The sequence below is a fragment of the Paramormyrops kingsleyae genome, chromosome 13, assembly GCF_048594095.1.
Source record: "Paramormyrops kingsleyae isolate MSU_618 chromosome 13, PKINGS_0.4, whole genome shotgun sequence".
Taxonomy (NCBI): domain Eukaryota; kingdom Metazoa; phylum Chordata; class Actinopteri; order Osteoglossiformes; family Mormyridae; genus Paramormyrops; species Paramormyrops kingsleyae.
The window spans coordinates 31,106,405-31,130,564 of record NC_132809.1 but is presented as its reverse complement, the minus strand read 5'-3'; the positions used below and the strand labels follow the sequence as shown (position 1 = coordinate 31,130,564).

The window sequence follows — 24,160 nt, the reverse complement described above, 5'->3', positions numbered from 1 at the left end:
GGAGCGTCTGTATAACCTTCAAAAGGAAACTGAAGGCATCACCAAGTAAATAAAAGACATTTACTTACACATACATAATTCTGGTCCAAAACATGCCATAATATGAATTGCTCAAAAGCTGCTTTCAAAGGCAAAATATTTAAGTGCAAAAAAAAACTGTAATCCCCTTATGTTTGGATATTACTGTAAAATTAAACCCATTTATAATTAACGGAACAGCAAACAAAAACTCAAGAATTTCTGTGATTATAATTTGCAAAATCTTGCATTTAGCAACCTGGCTGGAAATAATAAGAACATTGTTTCAAATTAAGCTAATTCAACCTAAATTAGTTATTTCGGTAAGTTTTAAAAAAATATCGTTTTACATAGATCACAATTTGTGTTATTTCAAAATATCAATATTTAACAATAAATGAACATTTAAAAAATTACAACAGATTACAAATATCAGTCATTGAATAAAGGCACCATTTGAGAAGGTCTGCATAATAAATGGAAACAAATAAGTTAATTATGGAAAGAAAAATAAAGAAATAGATTCCACACAGAATACTTCTTTGCAGTTCAAGCATCCATTTCAAAAAACACTCAATTATCCCGTGGATAAAACATCATACATAAATGTATGTATGTATAGTTTGGGGATTTTAAGGTTTTAGTGCCAGAAAGAAATGTCACCTCAAAGAAATAATCAGCCTTGTTTGGTTAGTTGGTGCTAATCAAACACCATCATCCACGTAGACAAAAACATAGGAAATCTCATGTGAGGTACATCGTGTGAAATTGTAGCTCATGGTCCGGCATTTGAAAACCTGATCAGTGACAACACCTGATATTGTTTCATTAGTAAAAATACATGTTTAAGCCCCAAACATCTGACAATGCCTTTGGACACTCCACTCTGGTCAGGCTTACAACGAGCTTCTCTCCCACTTTATGATATATAATGCTGGTCTACAGCTGCAGTCTAATGGCCACTAGCCTATAAAATAAGAAAAGCACATCCCAGGGAGAAACAAATCCAGCTCATGATACCTGAGAGATCGTGGATGGTTCTAAAATGAGCCGTGGTTCCACTCCACATCATGACCCTGCAAAATAGCTGTGTGCTAAACCAGGAACAAACAAGCCCCGACTTGCACGGTGGGTATGATTAGCATGCGGTGTCAGTCGCTACACACCCACCGCGGGTTCGAAGGACTGAACTATTCGCTCAGGGCAAGAACAGAATCCAGCTGAAGGAGTCGGGGCACTGACAGAACAGCCAGATCTGGAAGTAAAGGCCCACAGTGGGTCTGGGTGCCTCATCTGCCAGTGTTATAGCGTGGCCAGGATCCTGAGGAAGGAGATGACGAGTATGCAGAAGGACTGGCCCACTCCGAACACCAGGGCTTCCAGGGAGATCATCGTCTTCCCAGCAGCTTTGTACACTCCTGCTATAGCAGCACCTGTGACCCACACAGACAGGAAATGACATGTGGAAACAATGTCCTTCATAAGCAAGCAAGGGCATCTTAAATATATTACAATACATCCTGCTCAACTGAAGACCTTTTGGTATAAAATATCATTTGTTATACGCTTAATGATGTTATTTTTTTCCCCAGGATGCCATGTCCACTCAGGTCTAAAGGAGTTGCTGGGTAATTTATAAATAAGTATAATTTCAGATGACTGCTAGTACCTTTTTCCAGTTCGCATCTATGCTCATGGTTTCTGAGCTTGGGCTATTGTTTTCTTGAACAAATAATGAAGTTAAATGACTTCAAAGTGATTTTCATATTAATGAGGCTACACTGATTATGTCACCCCTTGTAGTGAATAAGAGTTATTCCAGGTTCCTGCATTGGGAGTGCTGTAACATGTATTTTTAAAATATACAGTACAACAGTATTTCCTTTCAAACCTGAAACATTTAGGTTATGAACAGTGTTGCAGAAGTTACTTTTGTGAGTTAAGCAGTTAAATACAAAGAGATACAGTCACAAAGTGTTCAGCTGGTTGGTTGAAACTAAACTTTAGTCTGGATTTGTACTTTCTGGACCAGAACTGTCTGTGATGGATTACTTTTGTGAGTAACTTCCCCCACACTCGTTATGAAACCGTGTTGTTACTGTAAATACGAGGCCTCCTACTGGCCCGTATCAGGGACTGAGTAAAGAGCTGTAATTCCTGGGAGTGACGAGCAGACACGGAAGGAAGGCGGCACAAACGGAGACGAGGGACGTACTGGTGAGGACGCCCCCGCAGAGTGGGCCCACGATGCTCATCAGCATGATGGCAATGGGCATGAAACGCGCCACGCGATGCTGCCGCAGGGTGCCCAGTGCCAGGAGGGCGGCAGGAAGGTGAAACATCAAGGAAGAAACCACGGTCCATAAGAACACTCCGTACCACATCTCTGAGAGAGGGGGCACACGCAGGACGGTTGCGTCAACCTTTACGGCTTTTTCCATTAAAAAACGATTTAATGTCGACGATATAAGTGCATTTAGAAGTCGTATACTCACAAAACACCTGTGATCTAGATGTGTGAAATGATCCTTCCTCCATTACCACGACATAATTTAATCGATGTCATAATTCAGTGCCAAGGCTACATACATATACCTATCGCAATACTACAGTTTAACATAGTCATGAATAAAGATCTGCCCTTTGAAACCGGTTGGAAAAGTGGAAATACTTTGTTTTTTAAAGGTGAACATCGTCCAAAAGTTGCTATGTGTGTAAATAACATTTATCGTTCCAAGTTTACTTTAATATGTTCAGCAAATAAAACTAACTGCTACGTTAGTGGGATCGATTGCAATGACACTGTAAAATGTACTTACCTGAAAAGTCGCAAAGCGATGTGTCGTTACCACACTTAGTGCCATTTTCTCTTGGGACCAAATTCAAACTGAGAATTTGCTGGACAAATCCTATGTCACTATACCCAGTCTGCATTGTTGGGACATCGAATACAACATATACAGCGACGGAAGAGCTAAAAAACTGAATTAAAAATAACACAGACTCGGAAATATCTGTCTTCCCGAAGGCACTTAAACGAAACTTGAAGATCGACGTCACGAAGCTCAGCCTACTGTACCCCTTGCATATTTTCTTCGCGCATTTACTGCTTTCTAAACCTACCACTGAGACCTGAATTCGCTTAATTAATGCAGGATGGTAAAATATTCAGAAGAAACTATTACAGAACTGTAGTCAAGTGAACCATTTTGTTCCAATAACCCACGCCAACCAAAACAAAACATAAAAGGAGATCAAAATAATGTACGACAATCGCGACGGGATATTATGACCCTATGCGTTTTCCGTAGTTCCGTTTTCATTGGTTAGTTGTTGTCGCGGAATTTATACATAAGGAATTTCGGCGTCGCGCTTTGGGGTTTTTGTTAATAGTTTATGCGTATATTTTACGAAAAATATGAACATTTCAGATTACGATTCCGAAGATTATTCCTCAGGCGAGGACGCAGATTATATACCCTCTGGTAGGTTAATGGATAATGTAGCTTGACTTGGTTTCGTTTTATCGGAGACGTTTGCGTGTTGGCAATTGTGAGTCTTAGAATATTTTTCTTGATGCCTTTAAATGTTGAGTTTCCCTTGTACAACTGTATCCGAGTATTGCTCTAAGCAGTACAGTTGTTTTTCTTTGTATATTTTAATGGTAACTCTACTCACGTACAATATATTTGCTATATTAGCGTCGCCCTGTAAATATATATTTAACCATCTTTCCTCATTTCTAAAGTACTGTAACGGGAGAAAAACATCATTGAAGAAGTGGCATAATCATTTGATTCATATTATGAGATATGAGTATCACTTAGTATTATAGTATTATACTATGCGTATGTATGTGTTTTCTACTACAAGTATGTTAACGTATACCACCTCATTTGAAGCCGCCGTCTCATGATCCCAAAACCAAAATGCATTTCAGATGATAGCCTGAGTGAAGATGACATGAACGAATGCGTGAACGAGGACGGGCTCGATACCCAGCAAAATGAACTGCAATCTAAGGGAGTAAAGAAAAAAAAGAGCAAGAAAGCGGTCGGGATGAGGTAGGTGACACTTGACAGATGGCACAGCTCTGTTTTAACTTCAAAGCAGGGGTGCGTGGGGTTGCGGGTTAGGATTGATTCCAAATAACTTGGAAGGTAATTGGTTCAGCCTGGGTTGTGGACCTGATGTGATACGCTCTCCAAAATCTCTAGTGGCACCCATGATAGTTGATGGTAAATTGATATATAATCGTGTGTGTGTGTTGAGTTAATCTATATTTAGATAACAAGGTATTACAAATAAGCATTTAAATGCTATGAAAGTAATGAATTATAAAAATTGTTGGCAGTGATGGCGTCCCTCTTGTGGGTCAGTAAGTATGTGCAATGGAATCCATCACTGCTGTTTACATTAATCCGGACAGGAAAAGAAAGAAAGGGGTGTTAAAACTGGAAGACAACAGCAGTAAAGAAATAAAAGAAGGAGAACCAGGAACACAGGATGAGGAGCAAGGAGGAGAAGCAGGTGATGATCTGCCTGTGGGCCGGGAAGATCAGGAGAAGAAGAGAGCTGACGATCTGTGGGCCAGCTTCCTGAGTGACGTCGGGCCCCGGCCCAAGGCTGCCGCCCCAGAGCTCCTTCCCTCCGCTACTGACTCAAAGGTACTGAAGGCCTCTGCAGGACTCTGTGGTTCTGATGTCCCCCAATAGCAGGACGTCACTTTAGAGCAGAGACAATTCTAGGGACTCTGGGGGCTGTAGGCAAAAAAACAGAGGAAATGGGGCCTTCCAAGTCTCCCACTCCAGACAGAGTAATATTTATTACCATTATTTTAGTGTGAAGTCTAAATGAATAATATCACCAAAGAGTAATTAATAAATAAAAGTCCTTTATTTCCACTATTGTTAAAAACAATTACACAAATAAATCTGATTCGTCACTGCAATGAACAAGGTAATCAGTCGCCCTCTGGAGATCCAGGCAGTTGCCTGTACTGTCGCTGCACCTCTACTCTAGAGAGGATGCACACACAAATATCACATACTGCAGACCTGTGTCCGTCAGTTTGAAAAGCACACTGATTTCTGATGAACAGCGGTAAAAATGTGTGTCTCCATGAATAGAACTTAACATCTCTAAAGCAGAAGTCTTTTAGGGTTACCTGGCTGCTGTGTAAAACGTAGCACTGCATAAGTGACACACTTTGGAAATTGTTTGGTCTACTTTTCTAAAAGAAAATTAGGTGATTTTTGGTTAAAATAAAAATAAATAATTATTTTGTTTATTTCTGTCGCTCAGCCTTTATATTTTGACATTTGTTTCTGGTTAATTGTGTATAATTCGGTTAATTAGAATATTCATCCCTAGATGGTATTACTGACAGTAGCTGTGCCCCCCCCCCCCCCCCCACAGAGAACTGATTTGTCCTTTACTGATTGTTTGTAATTCTCTACTCCTCCACGCCATCCACAGGCCACTTCGGAAGAGCCGAACGAGGCTGTTGATGCACCCCCCAGGCTCCAGGGGGACGAGCATAAGCTGGAAGAACCTGCTAAGGTCACAATAACAAAGGTTTTCGACTTCGCAGGCGAGGAAGTTCGGTAAATGACTCTGCTGTGCATGACTTTATTTTTTTTTTCTTTAGGGGGTGCTAGTGGGGGGCTGATTCACACCGAGCAAGCTATGAAGCCTCTCATCTGGCTTCAGTATGGTACACGCCTTGCAAAATACGCTGGGAATGTAACTGCCTCTGGACCAGTGTTATGTTTGTCATAACGCAGAATGGCCACTAGATGGCAGCATTAGCCCAGGGTTCTTCAGTGGCTCGGCGTACCACCGAGCTGTCGGAAGCGGTCGTGTCTTGCTGAAATATTTAGCGGCATTTAGATTTATTACGCTGTCATGGCGTAATAAGATATAGGTCATGATTTGCGTTTGTTTGTACTCTTGTGAGAATAGACATCCCATTTGGTATGATGTAGTCGGGTGTCTGTTGGCTAACAGGGAGCACAGTCAGAGTTTATGACTAAGACTGCAGCTTTGACCTCTGGGTGTCTGGGTATCATCACAGTGATTAAGTGATTATCTCCAATACTTTTCTCCCTGAACACCACAGAGCCGTGTGCGCACATGTGCAATCGGAATCTTTTGCTGATTAGCTGTGAGATGAGAAACAGAAAAGCCGCTTTCTTGCGCAGCCTTTCATCCGCTCTGGCTCTTCCTCAGGGTCACTAAGGAGGTGGATGCGAGCTCCAAGGAAGCCAAGAGCTTCCTGAAGTCCAAGGAGGTGCAGGAGGAGCCTGAGTCCTGCCCAGACATGCCTTCTGTAACCTCACCTGGCCCTGGACCCAGGTAAAACTCCTGCCTATATCCATCACATCCGCACCACACAGTTGTTAAACATAAATGGACTGCATTTACATAGCGCTTTTCTACTCCTACGAGTACTCAAAGTGCTTTACCAGTGGCAACCTGGGCACCGGGAGCAGTTTGGGGTTCAGTGTCTTGCTCAAGGACACTTTGATCAGCTGGAACCAGGGCTCGAACCTGCAACCCTCTGGTTGCCGAACGATAGCACTACCTCCTGTGCCACCATCTTTCCACTGTCCACTGTCTTTCCATCGATTTGTCTTCCAGCTGCTGAAGTCTGTCCCAGGCAGCATAGGGTACGTCCTGGTCAAGGTGCCAGTGCGTTACAGGGCACATGCACACTGTATGACATTGTTTTCCGGTCCGGTCCTGGGGACCCACAGACCTACTAGGGGCTGGGAGGGAGCAGAAATGTAGACTGTCTGGCAGGGAGCACAGAGGGAGCAAAAACATGGACCAACTCTGGGTACCTGAGGACCCTATTGGGAAATATGATAAATTCAGAGATGCACTTCAGCTTAACTTCATGTATTTGAAAACCCACATGACTCTGAGAGAATATACAAGCTCCGCCCATATAGAGCAGAGGTGAGATTCGAACCCCAGCGCTGGAGGTGTGAGTGACGGAGCTGCCCGTGCACACACACAGGTGGCTGGGTGTGTCTGTCCCCGCCCATCGCTGAAGGACACGCCCGCTCTGTCCTATCACATGGCCAGACTGTGCTCTACTGCAGTGACTCGTATGCATCAGAGAGAGAGGCACCTAGAGGTGACCCTAATCAGCATCTGATAGTGGAAGATGAAGTGTTATGTGAGCTATGGGCTGCAGGGATTCACCGCAGACCCCCCCCACAGAAGAACATTCTTTTTTCAAAGATTTAGTCTCCTCCGTGACCCCAAGTTCATGCCCCCCCCCCCCCCCGCAGTGCTTGCGGGCTGTCTTTGAAGGGGACTTGCTGCTCTGTGATGTCTGATCACTGTCACATTACGCCTTTGATCTTCTGCGACAAGCTCTTTGTGGCGGAGGAGGTGAGAGGAATCAAGGTGGAGGGATTACATTTATCTTCCATTCCAGTCAATTAGGTGTCTGTGTGTGCGTGCGTGTGTGCGTGCGTGTGTGCGTGCGTGTGTGCGTGCGTGTGTAAGTTCCGTTTTCCTCCAGGAAACCTCCAATCCCCTGATTCCTGATGTTCATGTTCAGTCTGGTTAATTCCAGTGTTTTCCCCAGCGTAGTTATTAATGTAATAATAAACCCATTAATGCCCATGGCTCGGTCACAAGTGGTTTAATTTTAGGGTGGGGGGAGTGGCGTTTTCCGTAAACAGCCGCTTCCCTGGCCCAGTGACGTCGGTGACGGTCTCGATGACACCGGCTGCTGTTTTTCCGCCTTTGCTCCTGTCCGTCTCTTCATGATTCCGGTCGGCGTGCTCCCGCGCGCGTAATGGCGGGCCGGGTCGCCCCCCTTAGCCTGCTTGTCATCCCCACGCCTCCCTCCTTCTTCTGAGGCCCTGGGGCTCATTTCCTGGGGTGACAGAGTGTCAGAACAGGACGCGCCCCCCCACTGCCTATCCATTCCTGTGTGGTGTTGCGTCCGCCCGTTTGTGGCTATTTTCGAAGGTAGCGCTGTGCCCCCCTGCATCCAGCCCCCCCATAATTAAAATGGTATAATTTCATCTCATGCGACTGCGATGCTGATCGGGTCAGCAAACTTGTTGAATTTAACCGGAAAATGCAGCAAATGTTTTCACTGCAGGGAAGTGTGCATGTATTTTTGGGAATTCTGGGATATCCATCTTCATGCTGCAAGCGGCTTTCCCAGGAAACGGCTCTCCCAGCCCACCTGCGCTCCGGCCAGCAAAGCCTCTGGGTCCGGCTTCTGGGATTGGGGCGTCTGATTTAAAAGCCAGGCTGAGGAGGCCTGCAGCGTTCTGGAAGCGCTGCTGAGAGAGACGCACCGCAGCTCCACCAGCTGGAGGTTTGAGGCTGGAAAGGCCTGAGTCAGCACACATCCAGGCCAGCAATGTGACTAGGATGCTGCTCACCACTGCAGGCCCAGAGCCTCTCTTAAAGGCACAGGAGCACCTTATTTTATCCCAGTTCAATGCCATAGGCTGTGAGCTGCTCTTAAAGGTACAGACAGTATTTTATCTCCGTTCATCACTACAGACCACAGATTGCTCTTAAAGGCACGGCCACTTGGCCTGCTTCTCTCGTGGCTGTGGGGGCTTGAGCAGCCAGCTTGGGGGGGGGGGTGTCAGCCTCCCCATGCCACTCTAAAGCAGGCATGAGAAAGCCAGAGCTCCTCCTGTGCTCCTCCTGGGCTGAGCTCCTCCTTCTCTGCGACAGATGTGTCGGCAAGCTGCGACGGGAATGCGCTGCTGGCGTGAGTGGGAGCCTCGCTGTCGGAGTTCTGCAAATCGCTTCCATGCGCTGCACAATTCCGGGCCTGTTTTTCCAATTATGGGGGGCGAGGTAACCTCGGGCGTTGCTCTTATTGCACACGCTCTTCCATTTCACGCTAGAGAGCGGCACACTGCCCCCTATTGGCCAGCGCCTGCGGGGTGTGGGAAGGGAAATGGGGCTGAGTGCATGTGTGGGGTTAAGCTGCCAGATGTGCTGCTAAGCAAAGTTCCAGATGTGCCAGAGGTCTTGGCTGCCCCCTGGTGGCCAGTCCCCCCATGTGGGGGTGGGGTGGCACTGATTAAGGCGCCCCCCCCGAACACACGTGTTTCCTCACTTACGGTGGTTCTCCGGATCCCCCCAGCTCAGATTGAACACTGCTAAGTATAATTACTGTACTGTGACAAACCCCCCCCAGCACTGAACAGCCGTCTTATTAAAAAAATGTCATAAGGAGAAGCGACTCAAAGATGAAAAGGGGGGGGGGGGGGGGACCCGGCCCCATGGGGTCAGGAAGCGGTGGTGTTGTGCTCAGTGGTCCATGTCATGTGACTGCAGGTGATGTCACACAGTGAAGCAGAAGTGCTCTGGGTAATCTGGTACCCTTTTGTCTCACACGCTCATTCATGCGCACACACACACACAGACACAGACGCACACAGACACACACGCACACAGACACACACGCACACAGACACACACAGACAGACACACACACGCGCACAGACACACGCACACGCACACACACGCACACGTACACAGACACACGCACACAGACACACACGCACGCGCACAGACACACACGCACGCGCACAGACACACACGCACGCGCACAGACACACACGCACGCGCACAGACACACACGCACACAGACACAGACACACGCACACAGACACAGACACACGCACACAGACACAGACACACGCACACAGACACACGCACACAGACACACACGCACGCAGACACACACACGCACGCACACACACGCACGCGCACACACGCACACGCACACAGACACACACACACAGACACACACACACACACACACAAGCTCTGTTTCTTATTTGAAGTGACATCTGTTTAATAACTGGGACATATCAGTTCCAGAAGCTTCTGGTCCTGCCTCCATGTCCTCAAACCGTCCTGGCCCAGAAAGGAGACGTGAAGCGGCCAGCTGGGGCGGGGGGGGGGGGACTTGCAGTGTCCCCCCACCCTAGGAGAGTGAGTTGGTTCCTAGCAGCCTATCCATGTGGCCTGTGCCAGTCCCTACGGAGATGGGGGGGGGGGGGGCAGTGAAGGAGAGGCCCTCCAGCCTCACCCTGGGAATCCCGGGCTTTTGTTGACATTACACATGGCTTCAGAACCCCCACCCCCCCTCCCCCATTTCCCCACAGCAAGGGGGGGGGGCTTGCAGTGACAAGTTTCCCACAATTAGGATTGCAAGCAGAGAGCCCCAGACCGCCTGTCAGCGATTAACCTGGTGGTATCATTTACGTTGTACTCCTGCCCCCCTCCCCCACCAGTGCCCCTGCCTCTGCTGCCCTACCTGCCCCCCTCCCCCGCCAGTGCCCCTGCCTCTGCTGCCCTACCTGCCCCCCTCCCCCACCAGTGCCCCTGCCTCTGCTGCCCTACCTGCCCCCCTCCCCCACCAGTGCCCCTGCCTCTGCTGCCCTACCTGCCCCCCATCCCCCAGGATGGCCCTTGTTTATGTGCCACTGACATTTCCCCATGTTTTATGCTCGCCTGCTCGCAGGGTTAAGTTCACAGAGCCTCCATGGGGAGACCCGTCCTCACCATGTCTCCCCCACCCCCTAGTCCTGCTTGCAGTGCAGCTGCCCTTCCCCACCTCCTGATCTGGCCCCTTCAGCCTCTCTCATGCCCTGGTCGCATTTGGCATGCCTCTTCTGCTGTGTGCCCCTGGGCCTTGCGTATCACCGCAGGGTGACTTTGCTCTCTAGGCGGGTGTCACGGTGACTCTGTGTCCTGACAGAACTGTCCCTGTGTGGATTTTATGGGTCGGTATTTGAATTCTGACTGAAGAAGAACTCGCCCTCCGTGACAGATGGGAAGCCATCGTACCTGCTGTTATCTCTAGATAACTCTTCTCATCTGATCTCTCATTCACTCTCTCTCTCTCACTCCTGCATCCATCTTTTCTTTGTCCCGCTGTGACGGGGGATTCTGGTGGGGATTGAAGCGTCCGCCTGTTCTGGGTCTGAATTTGGCACAGCAACCGTTACGCAGTGATTAGTGCGGGAGTCCCGGGGACGAGGGTGTGACTGCGTGTGTCAAAACCCGGCTTGCACCGTGGCGTCTGTCTGTCGTTGTGTGAGGCTCCCTGATTCTACATGGATTCCTCTGAGTTTAGGAAAACTTGGACTTAAAGACTTTTAATTTTAACATGGTTGCTACAAACTGACTGCTGACTTGTTGACTTCCTGTGCCAAGAGTCCCCCCCCCCCCCCCCCCCCCCCAGCTGCAGTTGCCCAGGCGACAGCCAGAGGAGCATGTGTGGGTTACCCATCAGAGGATCCAGAGGAGTCTGGGAATTTTAAGAGCTTTGGCTGCGCGTCTCCTTCCTCCTGAGGGTCCTCAGTGGGATCTCGGCGCGATTTATTTATGGGTCGACGGAAAGAGGCCCAGAGTGCCGGGCCGGAAGTGTGGGGCTCGCTCGCTCTGGACCGTGACTCTCTGGGCCATTTCGCCACGCCTCCTTTGTCTCTCTCCTTCTCTTCCTGTGTTTGCAGCGTAGATTCAAAAGTAGCTTTATTGCCGGTTGTTGCCTGGCTGAAGCAGAAAGGATAGAAATACATAGCAGATAGCCCCTCTGTCCCCAGCTTTAGTTGCCCAAGAGAGTTGTACTTACACAAAAATGTTCTTGGGGCAGAACGAAAAATGATTGGTTCAGAGAAATAACCGATCAGATTTGTAGAGGAGGCTGGACCAATCACTCGGCTCTCTTGGCCCCGCCTCCTCAACTTGCTTGGACTTTGTCTTTAATTTTAGCTCTGTTTTTAAAAACTGACTGCTGATTTATTTGTTTACTATGCCAAGAACAGCTGCACCTCCTCTACAATCTGATTAGTTATCTCTCTGAACCAATCATTTTTCATTCTGTCCTCAGTACACCCACAAGCATTTTAGTCTGCACCCCCCTGTGAAATCCCTGTCTTCTGCACCCCTAACCCCCTCCCAAATTCATGCTACGCCTCACATGCCCGCTGAGTGTTCTGACAGTGGCTGGTCTGCCTGAATCACAGTCCTGGTCACAGGGCTGCCAGTCGGTGTCTTGTGGGGGCCTCTTTTTTGCTGGGAGACAGATGTTCAGATATGCGGCAGGTGTTGTAAACACATTTTGGATGTAGGTGTTGTTCCACCCTTACGCTCCTGCGTTCTGCTCCAGGCTGTCAGTCTCCCTGGTGATTCCCGATCGGGGCTTTAAACCCTAGTGGCTGGGGGGGGGGGGGGGGGGCTGGACCTCCTTGAATCAGGTGAAACGGCCTCATTTGACCTGTGGACTTCAAAGTATCCTGCTAGGTGTGGATCCGGCTTCACAAGAATCCTGATTCCTAACCTCATCTCTGGGGGGGTGTGGTTCAATCACCCCCCCCCCCCCCCACACTCTGGGGCAGATGTTCAGCAGCAGGGAAGCAAGGTTCTGTACCTTCACACTACAGGACTGATGTCTGAGTGTCTGACTATCACCGAGCCTTGATTATGTATTGATTTGCAGTTGGAGCGTGTGTGTGTGTGTGTGTGTGTGTGTGTGTGTGTGTGTGTGATTGAGCCAGGCCTTGCAGCTCTCCACATGTGCTGGATGACTTTAAGTGTCCCTACCCTCTCTTTAAAGCTGAACACTCCTCTCCATTGAGCTGTATGTGATATTCGGGTAGCACTTTCTGCAGTGTTGAGGACAGGGGTGGGGCCACAGGGGCACAGGCCCAAACTGAAAGCTGATTGGCCCCCATAGCGCCCATCCCCTGTCACTCATCGATTCAAAACATATCATTGGCTAAAGATAAGGTTGGTCCCTCTGTATGAATTATGGCCCCTCTTAAGCCACACAGAACGGTCATGGGGTGAGGAAATCGGCAGGCACACGGCTTCCTGAAAGCGGGCCGCGATCGCACATGCGGGCGGGCGTGTTGCTGAGACACGTGCGCATGGGCGCAGACATACTCAGGCGGCAATGGTGCGTGGAAGAACAATTTACACGCCAGAGGTGGCCAGTTATTGAAAATCCCGCAATTCTGGGGGGGATAATGTAAGAAATGTAAGAGCTGAGTGTGACTCGCTTGATAGCGAGTAATTAGTGCTATTATTTTAATTTGCAGACTGTAGCCGTGTGTTTACATGAGGACCACCTTGTAACCTCTCTAGAGGAAAGCCCTTCTGGGCACGTCGCCTCTGGTGGAGGGGGGTTAGTTGCTGTGACAAGACACTGAGCTTCCAGGGCTTCACTGTGACGACGAGCCCCCCCCCCCCCCCCCCCGGGGAAGCAGCGATCGTACTGGCATGTGTTCAGGTGTCGTCTGATTGGTCAGCGGTGAGATACAGCAGCTGAACCGGGGGCAGGATATCTGGAAATAGCTGGCCTCTTTCTCCTAGTCTCCCCACAGCGTGGCTGTAAGGTTTGGATGCAGGCTGACCTATTTTTGTGTGACACCCCCACCCCCCCACAGCGTGAAGAGACCTGCAGGACTGGGCAACTTCCTGAACCGCATCGGTGGGAAGAAGCAGAAGATGAGCACGCTGGAGAAATCCCGGCTGGACTGGGACGCCTTCAAGGACGAGGAGGGCATCCGCGATGAGCTGACCATCCACAACCGGGGCAAAGACGGGTAAGCGGGGCCCTCCCTGGGGGGCGCTGACCATCCACAACCGGGGCAAAGACGGGTAAGCGGGGCCCTCCATGGGGGGCGCTGACCATCCACAACCGGGGCAAAGACGGGTAAGCGGGGCCCCCCCGGGGGGGCGCTGACCATCCACAACCGGGGCAAAGACGGGTAAGCGGGGCCCTCCCTGGGGGGCGCTGACCATCCACAACCGGGGCAAAGACGGGTAAGCGGGGCTCTCCCTGGGGGGCGCTGACCATCCACAACCGGGGCAAAGACGGGTAAGCGGGGCCCTCCCTGGGGGGGCGCTGACCATCCACAACCGGGGCAAAGACGGGTAAGCGGGGCCCTCCCTGGGGGGGCGCTGACCATCCACAACCGGGGCAAAGACGGGTAAGCGGGGCCCCCCCCGGGGGGCGCTGACAGACCTGGCATCTGGGGATACTTGGCTTAGTTTTCTCATGCGGCATGGCGGTGATTTCCGGTTCAGTCCCCTCCGCTCGCACTCTCTGCCATGGTTTCTGCCTCTCAATTTCGGCATCGTACGAACCAGGTTTTTTTTCTCCCTTCTTTGAAACCCCTCCGCTGAGTTTGTGTCTGCTGACTCGGTCGGCCACGTTGCTAGCAGGACTCGCTCGTCACCGCTGGTGCGTTGATGTGTGTCTCACTGAGAGGGTGGGGCTTGTGGGGAATCACATGGCCTGCTCTGACTCCGCCTCTACCTGCCTCCTCCTTTGTAAGGACTGTGGAAGCCTGGAGGAGGTGTGTCTTCTCAGCGTCTCCCTTACTTGCTGCTCCCTAAACTGTGGTATCTTGTCTGGTTGTCGATTTTCCTCAGAGCTGATCTAAAGTGGCAGATGAGCCCTATTTATCCACCAGGGGGCTCCAGCCGGGACGTACTGGGATTGTCTGCCGTGTCGGTCACTGGTTTGGTGCGCTCCCTGGATGCACAGCGGTATGAGGGTGGCATCGGGCGGTGGTGGGCGTGGTCCAGGCCGCCCCAGCTGGCACACCCCGGGCACAATGAGCTGCTCTGATTATGTGGCGCCACACTAATAACTCGCTTCCCTCTGCCGCTTCGTCGCGGCCGTTTTAGTCGCTAACACAAGCCCCCGCTCTGCTCACCCGAGCTGGGGCTGCGATCAGAGGGTGCTGCTGTGTGATAGGTCACAGGTGGCTAGAATGTGATGGGGGGGGGGGGGCTGCGTCTACGTGTGTAAACAGTTTGGGCACTTGTGAGGCTTGTGAATGACACTCGCTTCTCTCTCACACCTGCGGAGGTCATGTCAGTAAAGCATTAAACTGGCAGGCCGCGGGTGAGAATGTGAAACCGGGTGAAACATGTTAGCTGTTAAAGGCATGTGGGTTAACTGCGCCGACGCCTCACCCTCCCCATGGGGGCGAGCGAGATGCCCCACAACGGCTGCGTGGCGAGTCTGGGTGCGAAGGTGAGAGACAAAGCGAAACTCCGCCGCCCTCAATACCGTGCAGCCGCTCAGCTTCTTACTCGACCGTGAACTCAAACTGTCTGCTTTTTAGGTCACTTTCTTACCTAGTAACTTTCTGTTATAAATTTTAATAGTATTATATCCAAGTCACCTTAATACACAGAAAACCATTTATCAAACAAAATGGATGTAAAGGAAAATAAGTTTTTAATAAGAGACGTAAATAAACGTGCATTTGATGAAGACCATCCCCGTGCACTGCGTGGGAGCCCGAACGTGCCAGACAGAATGACTTAGACACGTACGATTTTATATCTACTATCAATGTAATTTGCGGTGAAAGGATTGAATTGCTTCGAGTTGCATCGTTCGCACGCTGCCTGCTCAGCTGTCACCCCGCTGTGTGTCTCTGTGAGCATTTTCTCATCCTGGACCCCCCCCCCCACCCCCCCGCTGAGTGCTGCAGCCCTTTGTGTGTCACTCTGATCAGCAAAGGGCTTCCATTAGCCACAGTGCATGAGCCCACAATTTTGCTTCCTTTGTGAAAAGCGGAGTGGGACTGGTGCATGCTGGGAGATCCCGAGTCCTGGCCCTGGTTACTTCCAAATGACAGGAAGTGTCGCATTAAATGTGACCTTATTGGTTGCCTGGATTTTTGGCCCCGGCGGAAAGTTGTGTGGTGATGATTTTTACCCAGATTCATGGCTCGAACAGCTTCAGCCCGTGACCAAGAATGAATTGTATTTATACATTTACTCTTTTGAACTTCAGGATTCAAAAGGTTTAGTGTCATTTGTACTGTTACAAGTACCAAGTACAATGCGATGCTTTCTTGAGTGTTTCTTGCAGGCTGGGTAATCTAACACAACAAGACATTGGACAAAGAGGACGGGGCCATCGGTAAAATGAATACAGCTATAAATATGGAAATAAAATACATATAAATATGGAAATAAAGATGTTTGGTAGGACTGGATGTAGAAATAAGGCCCTGAGTGGAGTTGTGGGGGCGTGGCTGCTGGGTTGGGGGCCGGGGGGGGGCGGAGGTGTGTCTTTCCTGAATCACCCATTTTAATGGCTGCTTGCTGGAGTGGCAGCAGAGCCGGGGGGAGCTGTAACGGCCTGAGTGTTTGGCGGGCGCTCTGCCATCTGGCTGTGAGTCCCGGCTCCTCTCCCTCCCCCAGCCAGCTCCGGTTTATAGGGCTGGACCTGGATCTCTCACCCGTCTCCGGTGGAGCTATGAGGGTACAGCAAACCGGGCCACAGGTCCCCGGGCCAAGCTGCCGTCCGGTCCGGTCCGGGGTCCCGCACGCTGGCTTCCTGGAGGATTATCATGTGCTCTGTGGACCGTGATGCCTTTGGGCTCCTAAAGCAAACACTGCTGCCAGTTGGAACGCTGGAGTTTTATAATTAGAGGCTTTTAATTAAGCTTGCAGCTTCTGTCCTCGGCTGGCTGGCGGCTTGGAGAGGCTGGCGAGAAGGCCACGCCTTTCCTGAGGCCCTGCTTCCGCCTTCCCAAGGCCGCGCCTTTCCTGAGGCCCTGCTTCCTCCTTCCCAAGGCCGCGCCTTTCCTGAGGCCCTGCTTCCTCCTTCCCAAGGCCGCGCCTTTCCTGAGGCCCTGCTTCTGCCTTCTCAAGGCCGCGCCTTTCCTGAGGCCCTGCTTCCGCCTTCCCAAGGCCACGCCTTTCCTGAGGCCCTGCTTCCGCCTTCCCAAGGCCGCGCCTTTCCTGAGGCCCTGCTTCCTCCTTCCCAAGGCCGCGCCTTTCCTGAGGCCCTGCTTCCTCCTTCCCAAGGCCGCGCCTTTCCTGAGGCCCTGCTTCCGCCTTCTCAAGGCCGCGCCTTTCCTGAGGCCCTGCTTCCGCCTTCCCAAGGCCGCGCCTTTCCTGAGGCCCTGCTTCCGCCTTCTCAAGGCCGCGCCTTTCCTGAGGCCCTGCTTCTGCCTTCCCAAGGCCGCGCCTTTCCTGAGGCCCTGCTTCCGCCTTCTCAAGGCCGCGCCTTTCCTGAGGCCCTGCTTCCTCCTTCCCAAGGCCGCGCCTTTCCTGAGGCCCTGCTTCCGCCTTCCCAAGGCCGCGCCTTTCCTGAGGCCCTGCTTCCGCCTTCCCAAGGCCGCGCCTTTCCTGAGGCCCTGCTTCCGCCTTCCCAAGGACGCGCCTTTCCTGAGGCCCTGCTTCCGCCTTCCCAAGGCCGCGCCTTTCCTGAGGCCCTGCTTCCGCCTTCCCAAGGCCACGCCTTTCCTGAGGCCCTGCTTCCTCCTTCCCAAGGCCGCGCCTTTCCTGAGGCCCTGCTTCCACCTTCCTTAGGCCGTCGCGGTGGGCTGTACCATCTAGACCAGGGGTACCTAACTCCCCACCTGGTACCGGGGTTTTGCAGACGGGTCAGTTCATTTCCAAAAATAATCGATTTATTTTCACTTTTTTTTTATGACCTCCCAGTATGTTTACATCTGAAGAAGATTTAAAAGGTTAAACTATTGAAATCGCCGATGCGTCCGCTGGTGTTGCCACCCTGCTTCACCGCTGTCTGTGCTCTGAAGCCCTAACATCAGTGGGTCGGCTCCGCCGGTGACCCCACACTAGGGTTAGGGTTAGTGTGACCCCACACTAGGGTGTCACAGCTGCATCATGTGTTCATCACGGCTTGTATGTTCAAACCTCAACTGTAGGCACCTCAGAAACATAGCGAACACGTGCTACTCTCACCCTCCCCCTTCCCTGGGCTTATTTTGACCTTTATTTTTACTAGATGATCTCACAGGTCCCGCTACAATGGACGGGGGGGGGGGGGTTAATTGGCAGAGAAGCCTGGGGGGTCTAAGGCGGCAGAGCGAGAGCATTACGTCACCCGGGGGGAGCACAGTGAAGCTCAGACGGGGGAGAGGCTATGCATTGCGCTCGCTTTACACCCTGGAGTTCCGCTGTCCTTCAGATGGGTCTGCGCCGAGCTGAGGGCAGACGATCCAGTTTTTCGCTACAAAAAAGCACCATGAGACAATAGGTGATGGGTTTGGGTTTCCTAAGCCAAGGTGACACGGATGGGCAGCTTTACTCGGGAGGAACCGGCATTTTCACAGACGCCCATCCGCGGCCCATCCGGTGCTGCCCCGTGGTCTGCCACTATGGATGCCGGCTCTCGGGGCCTCGCGGTGGGACCGCGGCGTGGTATCGCGTGTCGCTACGCCCCACATGACCGGATCGGCCAGCTCTCTGACACTGGATCCAGATAAAGCACGGAGTGACGAAGACAGTAAGAGGGCTGTAATTACCCAGAATGCCATGTGGGGGCTCCATCTAAGGTTTGGAACCACCGCTGGAAGGTTTCCTTCTATGACATCATTGTCTTCCAATGGGTGTCTGGCCCGTGACCCCCCTCCCCGAATGTGGCACAGCCTTGTAAACAAACAGACTCATACAGAGGCGCGGTGATAATCATGCACCTCTGCTTCAGTGTTTTCGTTGTTGATGGATGGTCAATTTATTTTTGTTTTTTATTATACATTTTGTTTTTTATTTCATGCATAGAATTTAGTGACATATAACAAAAATGCAGAAATTATCTCTTCTAATGTGGAAAATCCGGTTGAGACTGTAAAACTCAAATTCATTCTGTGAATGAAACTGGTTTAAACGTCCATTCCAGAAGAAGGTGTGACTGGTGGACCTCCTCGTTGCCGGGCTTGTTCTGGTGCCTGTAAGTGGGTATATGGTCAGGTTTTAAAATGGCCGCCGTGAGCCGGAACTCCCCTTGTCTGTTTCCCATCTCCTTTGGCGGTGTGGTGGGGGGGGGGCATTCTGGACAACCAAGCACAGGGATTGCTGGAGGGCGGTACATAGCCAGGGGAAGCGGGGTCCAGATTGCCTGGCCACAGGAAACCTTCCTCCCCTGGGCAGTCGCGAGATCAGTGATAAGGAAAGGGTGGGGAACACGATGGTTATGGGCCTGCTTCCTGTGCCTGCTCTACATCGGATGGATCAGTAGGTGGCAGAGTGGCTAAGGACTAAGCTCATAACTGGCTTGAGTCTCTAGTACCCCTGAGAAAAGAACCTAACCAGCTGTAGTGAAATTGCCAGGCCAGTTGAATGAATGGGTACATTTTGGATTAAAATGTCCCCATTATAGACAGAATCCATCACTGTGCTTTTTCAGAACATAAATGAAAGACCTTCTGGATGATGGCTGCAGTGCCTCACGATGGACAGGGACTGTGACTTCCCTCCATTAGCTCGCTCTGCGCTGTTGTGGGTTGAGTGTGTGTGTGTGTGTGTGTGTGTGTGTGTGTGAGTGAACAGAAGCGCAGCCGTACTCAGCCTGAGGAGGAGACGGACCAGCATATCTTTTAGCTCCCATAACGGTGTCCTTGCTGCAGATTAACGCCCTGGAAATGCCTTTCTGTCCCCCTGTTCCCTCCCAGCCTGTCACCCGTGATGATGTGTAATGGTATACCTCGGGGATTAACACCTCCCGCAGCTCCCCGGAGGAGGCCGGTCTGCCTGTGGTGTTTGAAACCAGTGGGGGGCCCGGTGTGTGTCCCCAAGTGCCGGTAGGCTGGGGCCCCACTGGCTGTCAGCTCCCGTCTTTGCCAGGGCCAGATCAGCGATGTGATCATTTACTTCAGTGTTTCTCAACCCAGTGCTCACTCACCCCCTCCCAGCTCCCAGCACACCTAAACCAGGCATTCGGTGTTCTTGATTGGCTGTGAGCAGGGAGGGGGCAAAAATGCAGACCGTCTGGGGGTCTGGACTGGCCTGAGAAGCAGTTTTCGCTTTAAGTATCCTTAATTGCTCTTACCGTGATGGAGGTGGTTTATCAGTTTGAGGCATTTCCGAACAGACTGGCGTCAGCTAGAGGGACGCCGAGAGAGACAGACTGGGAAATGCAGAGTTTTCTGTTTTCCTTCAGAAGCATAACAATGACTGCGCAAGTCATTGTTGTACACATACAGGAATGCTGTACCCACAATGCACTACTGCGTAGGTAAATTGTTTGCATGCTTTTTAAGCTGTCTGTCTTTGTGTCTGTGTGTGTCCTAGATACCTGGAGAGGAAGAACTTCCTGGAGAGGGTGGACCACCGTCAGTTTGAGCTGGAGAAGAGCGTCCGGCTGAGCAATATGAAGCGATGACAGGAGCTGGCGAGGCCTGACTAATGGACACACGGGCGCACAGCGCGCGCGCACACACACACACACACACACACACACACACACACACACACACACACACACACACACATGCCAGTGCAGCTGCATCCCGGCATCCCCTGTTTCCGCTGCCTTCTTCTCCGCGGGTTCCTTTCCACATTCTCGCAGTCCCACACGATGCCCCCTTTCCACACAAGCTGTCCCTGATCCAGCTGGCAGTATGGGGGGGGGGGGCGATACCCCCGCCATGTGCTCCTGTTCTTCATTCTGTAGTTTCAATATTCTCTTTGAAATGCTTAATGTTTTAATGATTCTCTAAGCCCCTCCCACATCACCGACTCAGTGATTCAGGTAGCATGTTGTCATGTGTCATTTTGTTCTTTTGTTTGTTTTTTTTTTTTTCTTTTATTGTATTTTATACGTGAAACCTAAGTAGATTCAGCCTCCTTTTATAAAGGGTGATATTATTTTGGCTGCAAATCCAGGCTGATAAAGATACCAACCCTTGCACCCTAAACTAAGTGTGTTATATGTGTGGTAAATTTATGCCCATCTGTTGTGCTAATCAACATGAGGAGTAAAACGAATCTCTATAATTTTACCCCCCAGTCTGGCAGAATTGGAGCAGATAGTGGGGCGGGGGGGGTGATGTACCTACAGCATCAGTCCACCTGTCTTCCCTGTCTAATAACAGAGTACAGTGCATTGAAATTACACAAGGCACTGTAGCATCAACAGTGAAATGACATGTTAGTATGGTGGCAAACTCTCTGAAACATACTAATTCAGGGTCTCTGATTTCATGTTAACAGATGCTTGGGTCCTTCAGTAACATGCCTGTGCATTACGTTGAATGATTAATGCTACTGTATTTTCACTGAAATTATGGTGGTTGTTACAGTGATATGTGCAAATGTCATAAATGTGTAATGCTGAGTAAAACAGGCTGTGTGGTTTCATTTGGTTTTACTGGTCTGTTGTGCTTAATCTGAAGTTTCAGGAAATCTTCTGAAGTTGTGTGTGATTTATGGCAAAGCTTCAGGCTACTTTTGTACGTCAACCCGCTGGGCTATAGCTGTTTACCAGTGTTTGCCTGGTCATATGGCAGCAGTTGGTAACGATTTAGCTAAGATCTAAAGCTGCCGTTGTTTGTTCACATGTTCCGTCGTGCCACCTGCTCGTCCCTCTACAGCAGGGTTATTCAACTCACGGTCCTCGAGGTCCGAGCCCTGCTGGTTTTCCAGCCTTCCTTTACCTGTCAGTCAGGTGTGAAGCCTCTGACCAATCAGAATCAGTAATTATTAAACAACTACCTGGGAGAACTGAAAACACGGCCTGGATTTGGAATCGAGGTCCAGAGTTGAAGTTCCTGCTCTACAGGAACACTCCCGATATTAAATGTATATGGTTACATGGATAACAGAGACAGGATCAGACTGGATATTATTCAAAATTCCAGGCCTATGCTCCCCAATACTCCATTTTACCTCATTTTCCTTAATAGTGTCCCTCAGTTATGCCAGTTTCAGTTTTCAAGGACATGAACCCGAATTGAATACTGCAAGGTTAAATCCCCTGGGGGGGAGGACACTCCTGTTTTACCTTGAACAGCATGTTTAACTTCAATTCCTTAAACAAAATGTATCCTATATAAATGGGGTAAAATGTAAGTGACTTTACATCAAAGGATTAATTAAGCATAAATCTGCATGAACATGGCTTTAACTGTGCTGCATTGTACTGAAGCTCCTTTTAATTCATTTTTTTTGTGGTTGGGGGGGGGGGTCAGTCTTCTGAATCTGGGATGGTAGGTGACTCTACACACTCTGCTACTTTAGGTGTGAGGTGTAGTTGCGTGGCTGTAACACCACCCATGCCCATGTGCCGGCCAGGCTGGGCCCCACCACCTCTATAACACCTGCTGTCGCCTATCTGAGGCTCTTCTGCGTTAATGGACGAGCAGCCTGAAGCTCTGAAAGCTGCTGTCACCCACATACTAGCACAAAGGATCCTGCTGCCGCAGATCTCCGCTTCCTCCCTTCTGTTTTGTTTTTTCCTGTTTCCTCTCTCCGATGATATTGTCACCCCGATGATCCCCCCCCCCCCCCCGGTGTTGTCTGCACTCTGTTTTTCAGGAGACCATTCACTCCCCACTCTCTCGTTCTCCTGCCTGCTCCGCTGCTGTCTGCACCCCTTCATTGTTTGTTAAATCAATAACTGGCTTACGGCTTTACTTTATTAAAGGAGAAACGCAGGAGCGAAAGTAAGAGAGAACGCTCCCTTTAACGTTTCTGTAGTGACCGTATCCTGTGTTTTTTTTTTTTTGGAAAGGGGGAAAAAATAGATTAAAAGCAATCAGAGCAAGTCTTGAAGAAAGGAAGCGCTGGAACTCGATTCTCATTGATCAAATCAGGCTACCCTGTGAAGTCCAACGTCACACACTGTGTGTGTGTGTGTGTGTGTGTGTGTGTGTGTGTGTGTATGTATGTGTGTGTGTTTGTCTGCAATCTGGAGCGGAAACAGCCTTTGAAGGAAGCTGGAAAACAAAATCTATTGTTTGCACAGTGAGATGTTTTTCTTCTTCTGCTCAGACCAAAGGGTTGGGGTGACTTTGGTGGGGGCCAGAGTTCTTAAGGCAGAGAGCAGTGACTGAGTAACCCATCGCACGCGGTACCTCCAGACTCGAAGCTGTTTCCGAGCCGACACACCCTCCCGCCGGACCAAGGCTGATTTATGAAGGGTGAAGAGCAGACGCTTTCATTTCAGTCTGTCCAACGCAGTCATAAGAACCAAAGTGACAACTGAAAGTGTCTCAGACTTGCTTAACCTCCCGCTGTTAGAGTGATGTGCTCTGCTGTGCACATTCCCCCGGCTGCCTGACACTGCTTAAGTGCTCATCAGTCTTAGAGCATCAGCACTGTCTGCACCCCCCCCCCCCCCCCATGTTTGTGTTAACACTGCAAGTCCTTATTAAGTTCTCTGCTAGGTGAGTGCTGCACTCTGTGCCTTGATTACGGGTCTCTCCGCTTTGCCAGTGGGTTTTAGGGTGTGGTGTCAGCACGCATTAACTGTAGGCTATATCAGGTACCAGCACGCAGTGAGCCTGGACCCAAATGATTCAACCCCCCTGCCCGGGCACATGATGGGGGGTGTGCAGCTCTGTGGGTTCGCCGTCTGTTCCTGTTTCTGGAAGGTCATGGGTTTGAATCCCGTGGCCCACAGAGAACATGGATCATCGTTTGGCCCCTGCGCAAGGCCCTTAACTGCAATTGATGAATTGCACTTTGTGCTCTTTAAGTGTTTGGTGTCAAGAATTAGGAGGAAGTACTGCAATTCACGTTTGAGGTTGTAGGATTTTGGATGTAAGTGGCAGAGTAAAGAGCTAAACATGGAAAATACTGCGATATAAAGTGTGGGAAAGTCATTTACTTGAGCTAAGATGACATCTGATAAGCTTTCATGCGCACAGGTTAGCCTGAAGCTACATGTATCGCTGTCAAATTAATAGTGGTTGGCACCCGAGTTTGTGTCTGCTTTTCCATGCCAAAGAATTCACCGACTTGCTTCACTGCAACTTGCATAATCCCTTTCCCTTTAAATACCGAGCCCGCGGTTAACTCCGTTACTTAACATAGTAACCGATACGGGGAAGTAATGGTCTCCTCCTTTAGCTGCTCCTCGTATTCCCTGACTTTGTAACAGCCCAATGCAGCTGTGATTGCTGGGAACTGTTAGCTGATGTTTCTTACCTAGGTGTAGCTTATTAGGATTAAATGTAACTGATACAGTAGCCGAACAGCGCCTCGGGGCCCTCTGATTGGAGGCCCGATTACGGCCGGTCGGCGTGCTCTCCGCCGACATAAAGGCGCGTTCCCTTTAATTCCAGGCTCCGCTGTGTTTTCCAAGCGCCTGCGCTCCCCTCTGGCTGGCCATCCCTTTAAAGCCAAC

The 24,160-nt window shown here is 50.3% G+C and overlaps 2 protein-coding genes across 2 annotated transcripts; one reads left to right on the top strand and one right to left on the bottom strand.

Moving 5' to 3' along the window:
* Positions 1-46: 46 nt before the first annotated feature.
* On the bottom strand, positions 47-3,308 carry tmem170a (transmembrane protein 170A). The gene is made up of 3 exons (XM_023827263.2): positions 2,838-3,308; positions 2,234-2,404; positions 47-1,451 (listed from the first exon to the last, which is right to left on the bottom strand). Exons 1-3 carry the CDS (start codon positions 2,950-2,952, stop codon positions 1,321-1,323), a joined length of 417 nt encoding a protein of 138 aa, XP_023683031.1. The 5' UTR covers positions 2,953-3,308; the 3' UTR covers positions 47-1,320.
* A 29-nt stretch (positions 3,309-3,337) lies between these two features.
* Positions 3,338-21,154, top strand: cfdp1 (craniofacial development protein 1). The gene is made up of 7 exons (XM_023827264.2): positions 3,338-3,503; positions 3,959-4,082; positions 4,448-4,685; positions 5,497-5,624; positions 6,250-6,375; positions 13,476-13,634; positions 20,104-21,154. The coding sequence occupies exons 1-7, from the start codon at positions 3,437-3,439 to the stop codon at positions 20,192-20,194; spliced, it is 933 nt and encodes a 310-aa protein (XP_023683032.2). The 5' UTR covers positions 3,338-3,436; the 3' UTR covers positions 20,195-21,154.
* Positions 21,155-24,160: the final 3,006 nt, after the last annotated feature.

Coding starts and splice junctions, on each gene's coding strand:
- tmem170a (XM_023827263.2), bottom strand. CDS start 2,952: ATGCAGACTGGGTATAGTGACATAGGATTTGTCCAGCAAATTCTCAGT. Junction 2,405..2,837: donor ATCGCTTTGCGACTTTTCAG/GTAAGTACATTT, acceptor CCCCTCTCTCAG/AGATGTGGTACGGAGTGTTC. Junction 1,452..2,233: donor CTGCGGGGGCGTCCTCACCA/GTACGTCCCTCG, acceptor TGTGGGTCACAG/GTGCTGCTATAGCAGGAGTG.
- cfdp1 (XM_023827264.2), top strand. CDS start 3,437: ATGAACATTTCAGATTACGATTCCGAAGATTATTCCTCAGGCGAGGAC. Junction 6,376..13,475: donor TCACCTGGCCCTGGACCCAG/GTAAAACTCCTG, acceptor ACCCCCCCACAG/CGTGAAGAGACCTGCAGGAC. Junction 13,635..20,103: donor CACAACCGGGGCAAAGACGG/GTAAGCGGGGCC, acceptor TGTGTGTCCTAG/ATACCTGGAGAGGAAGAACT.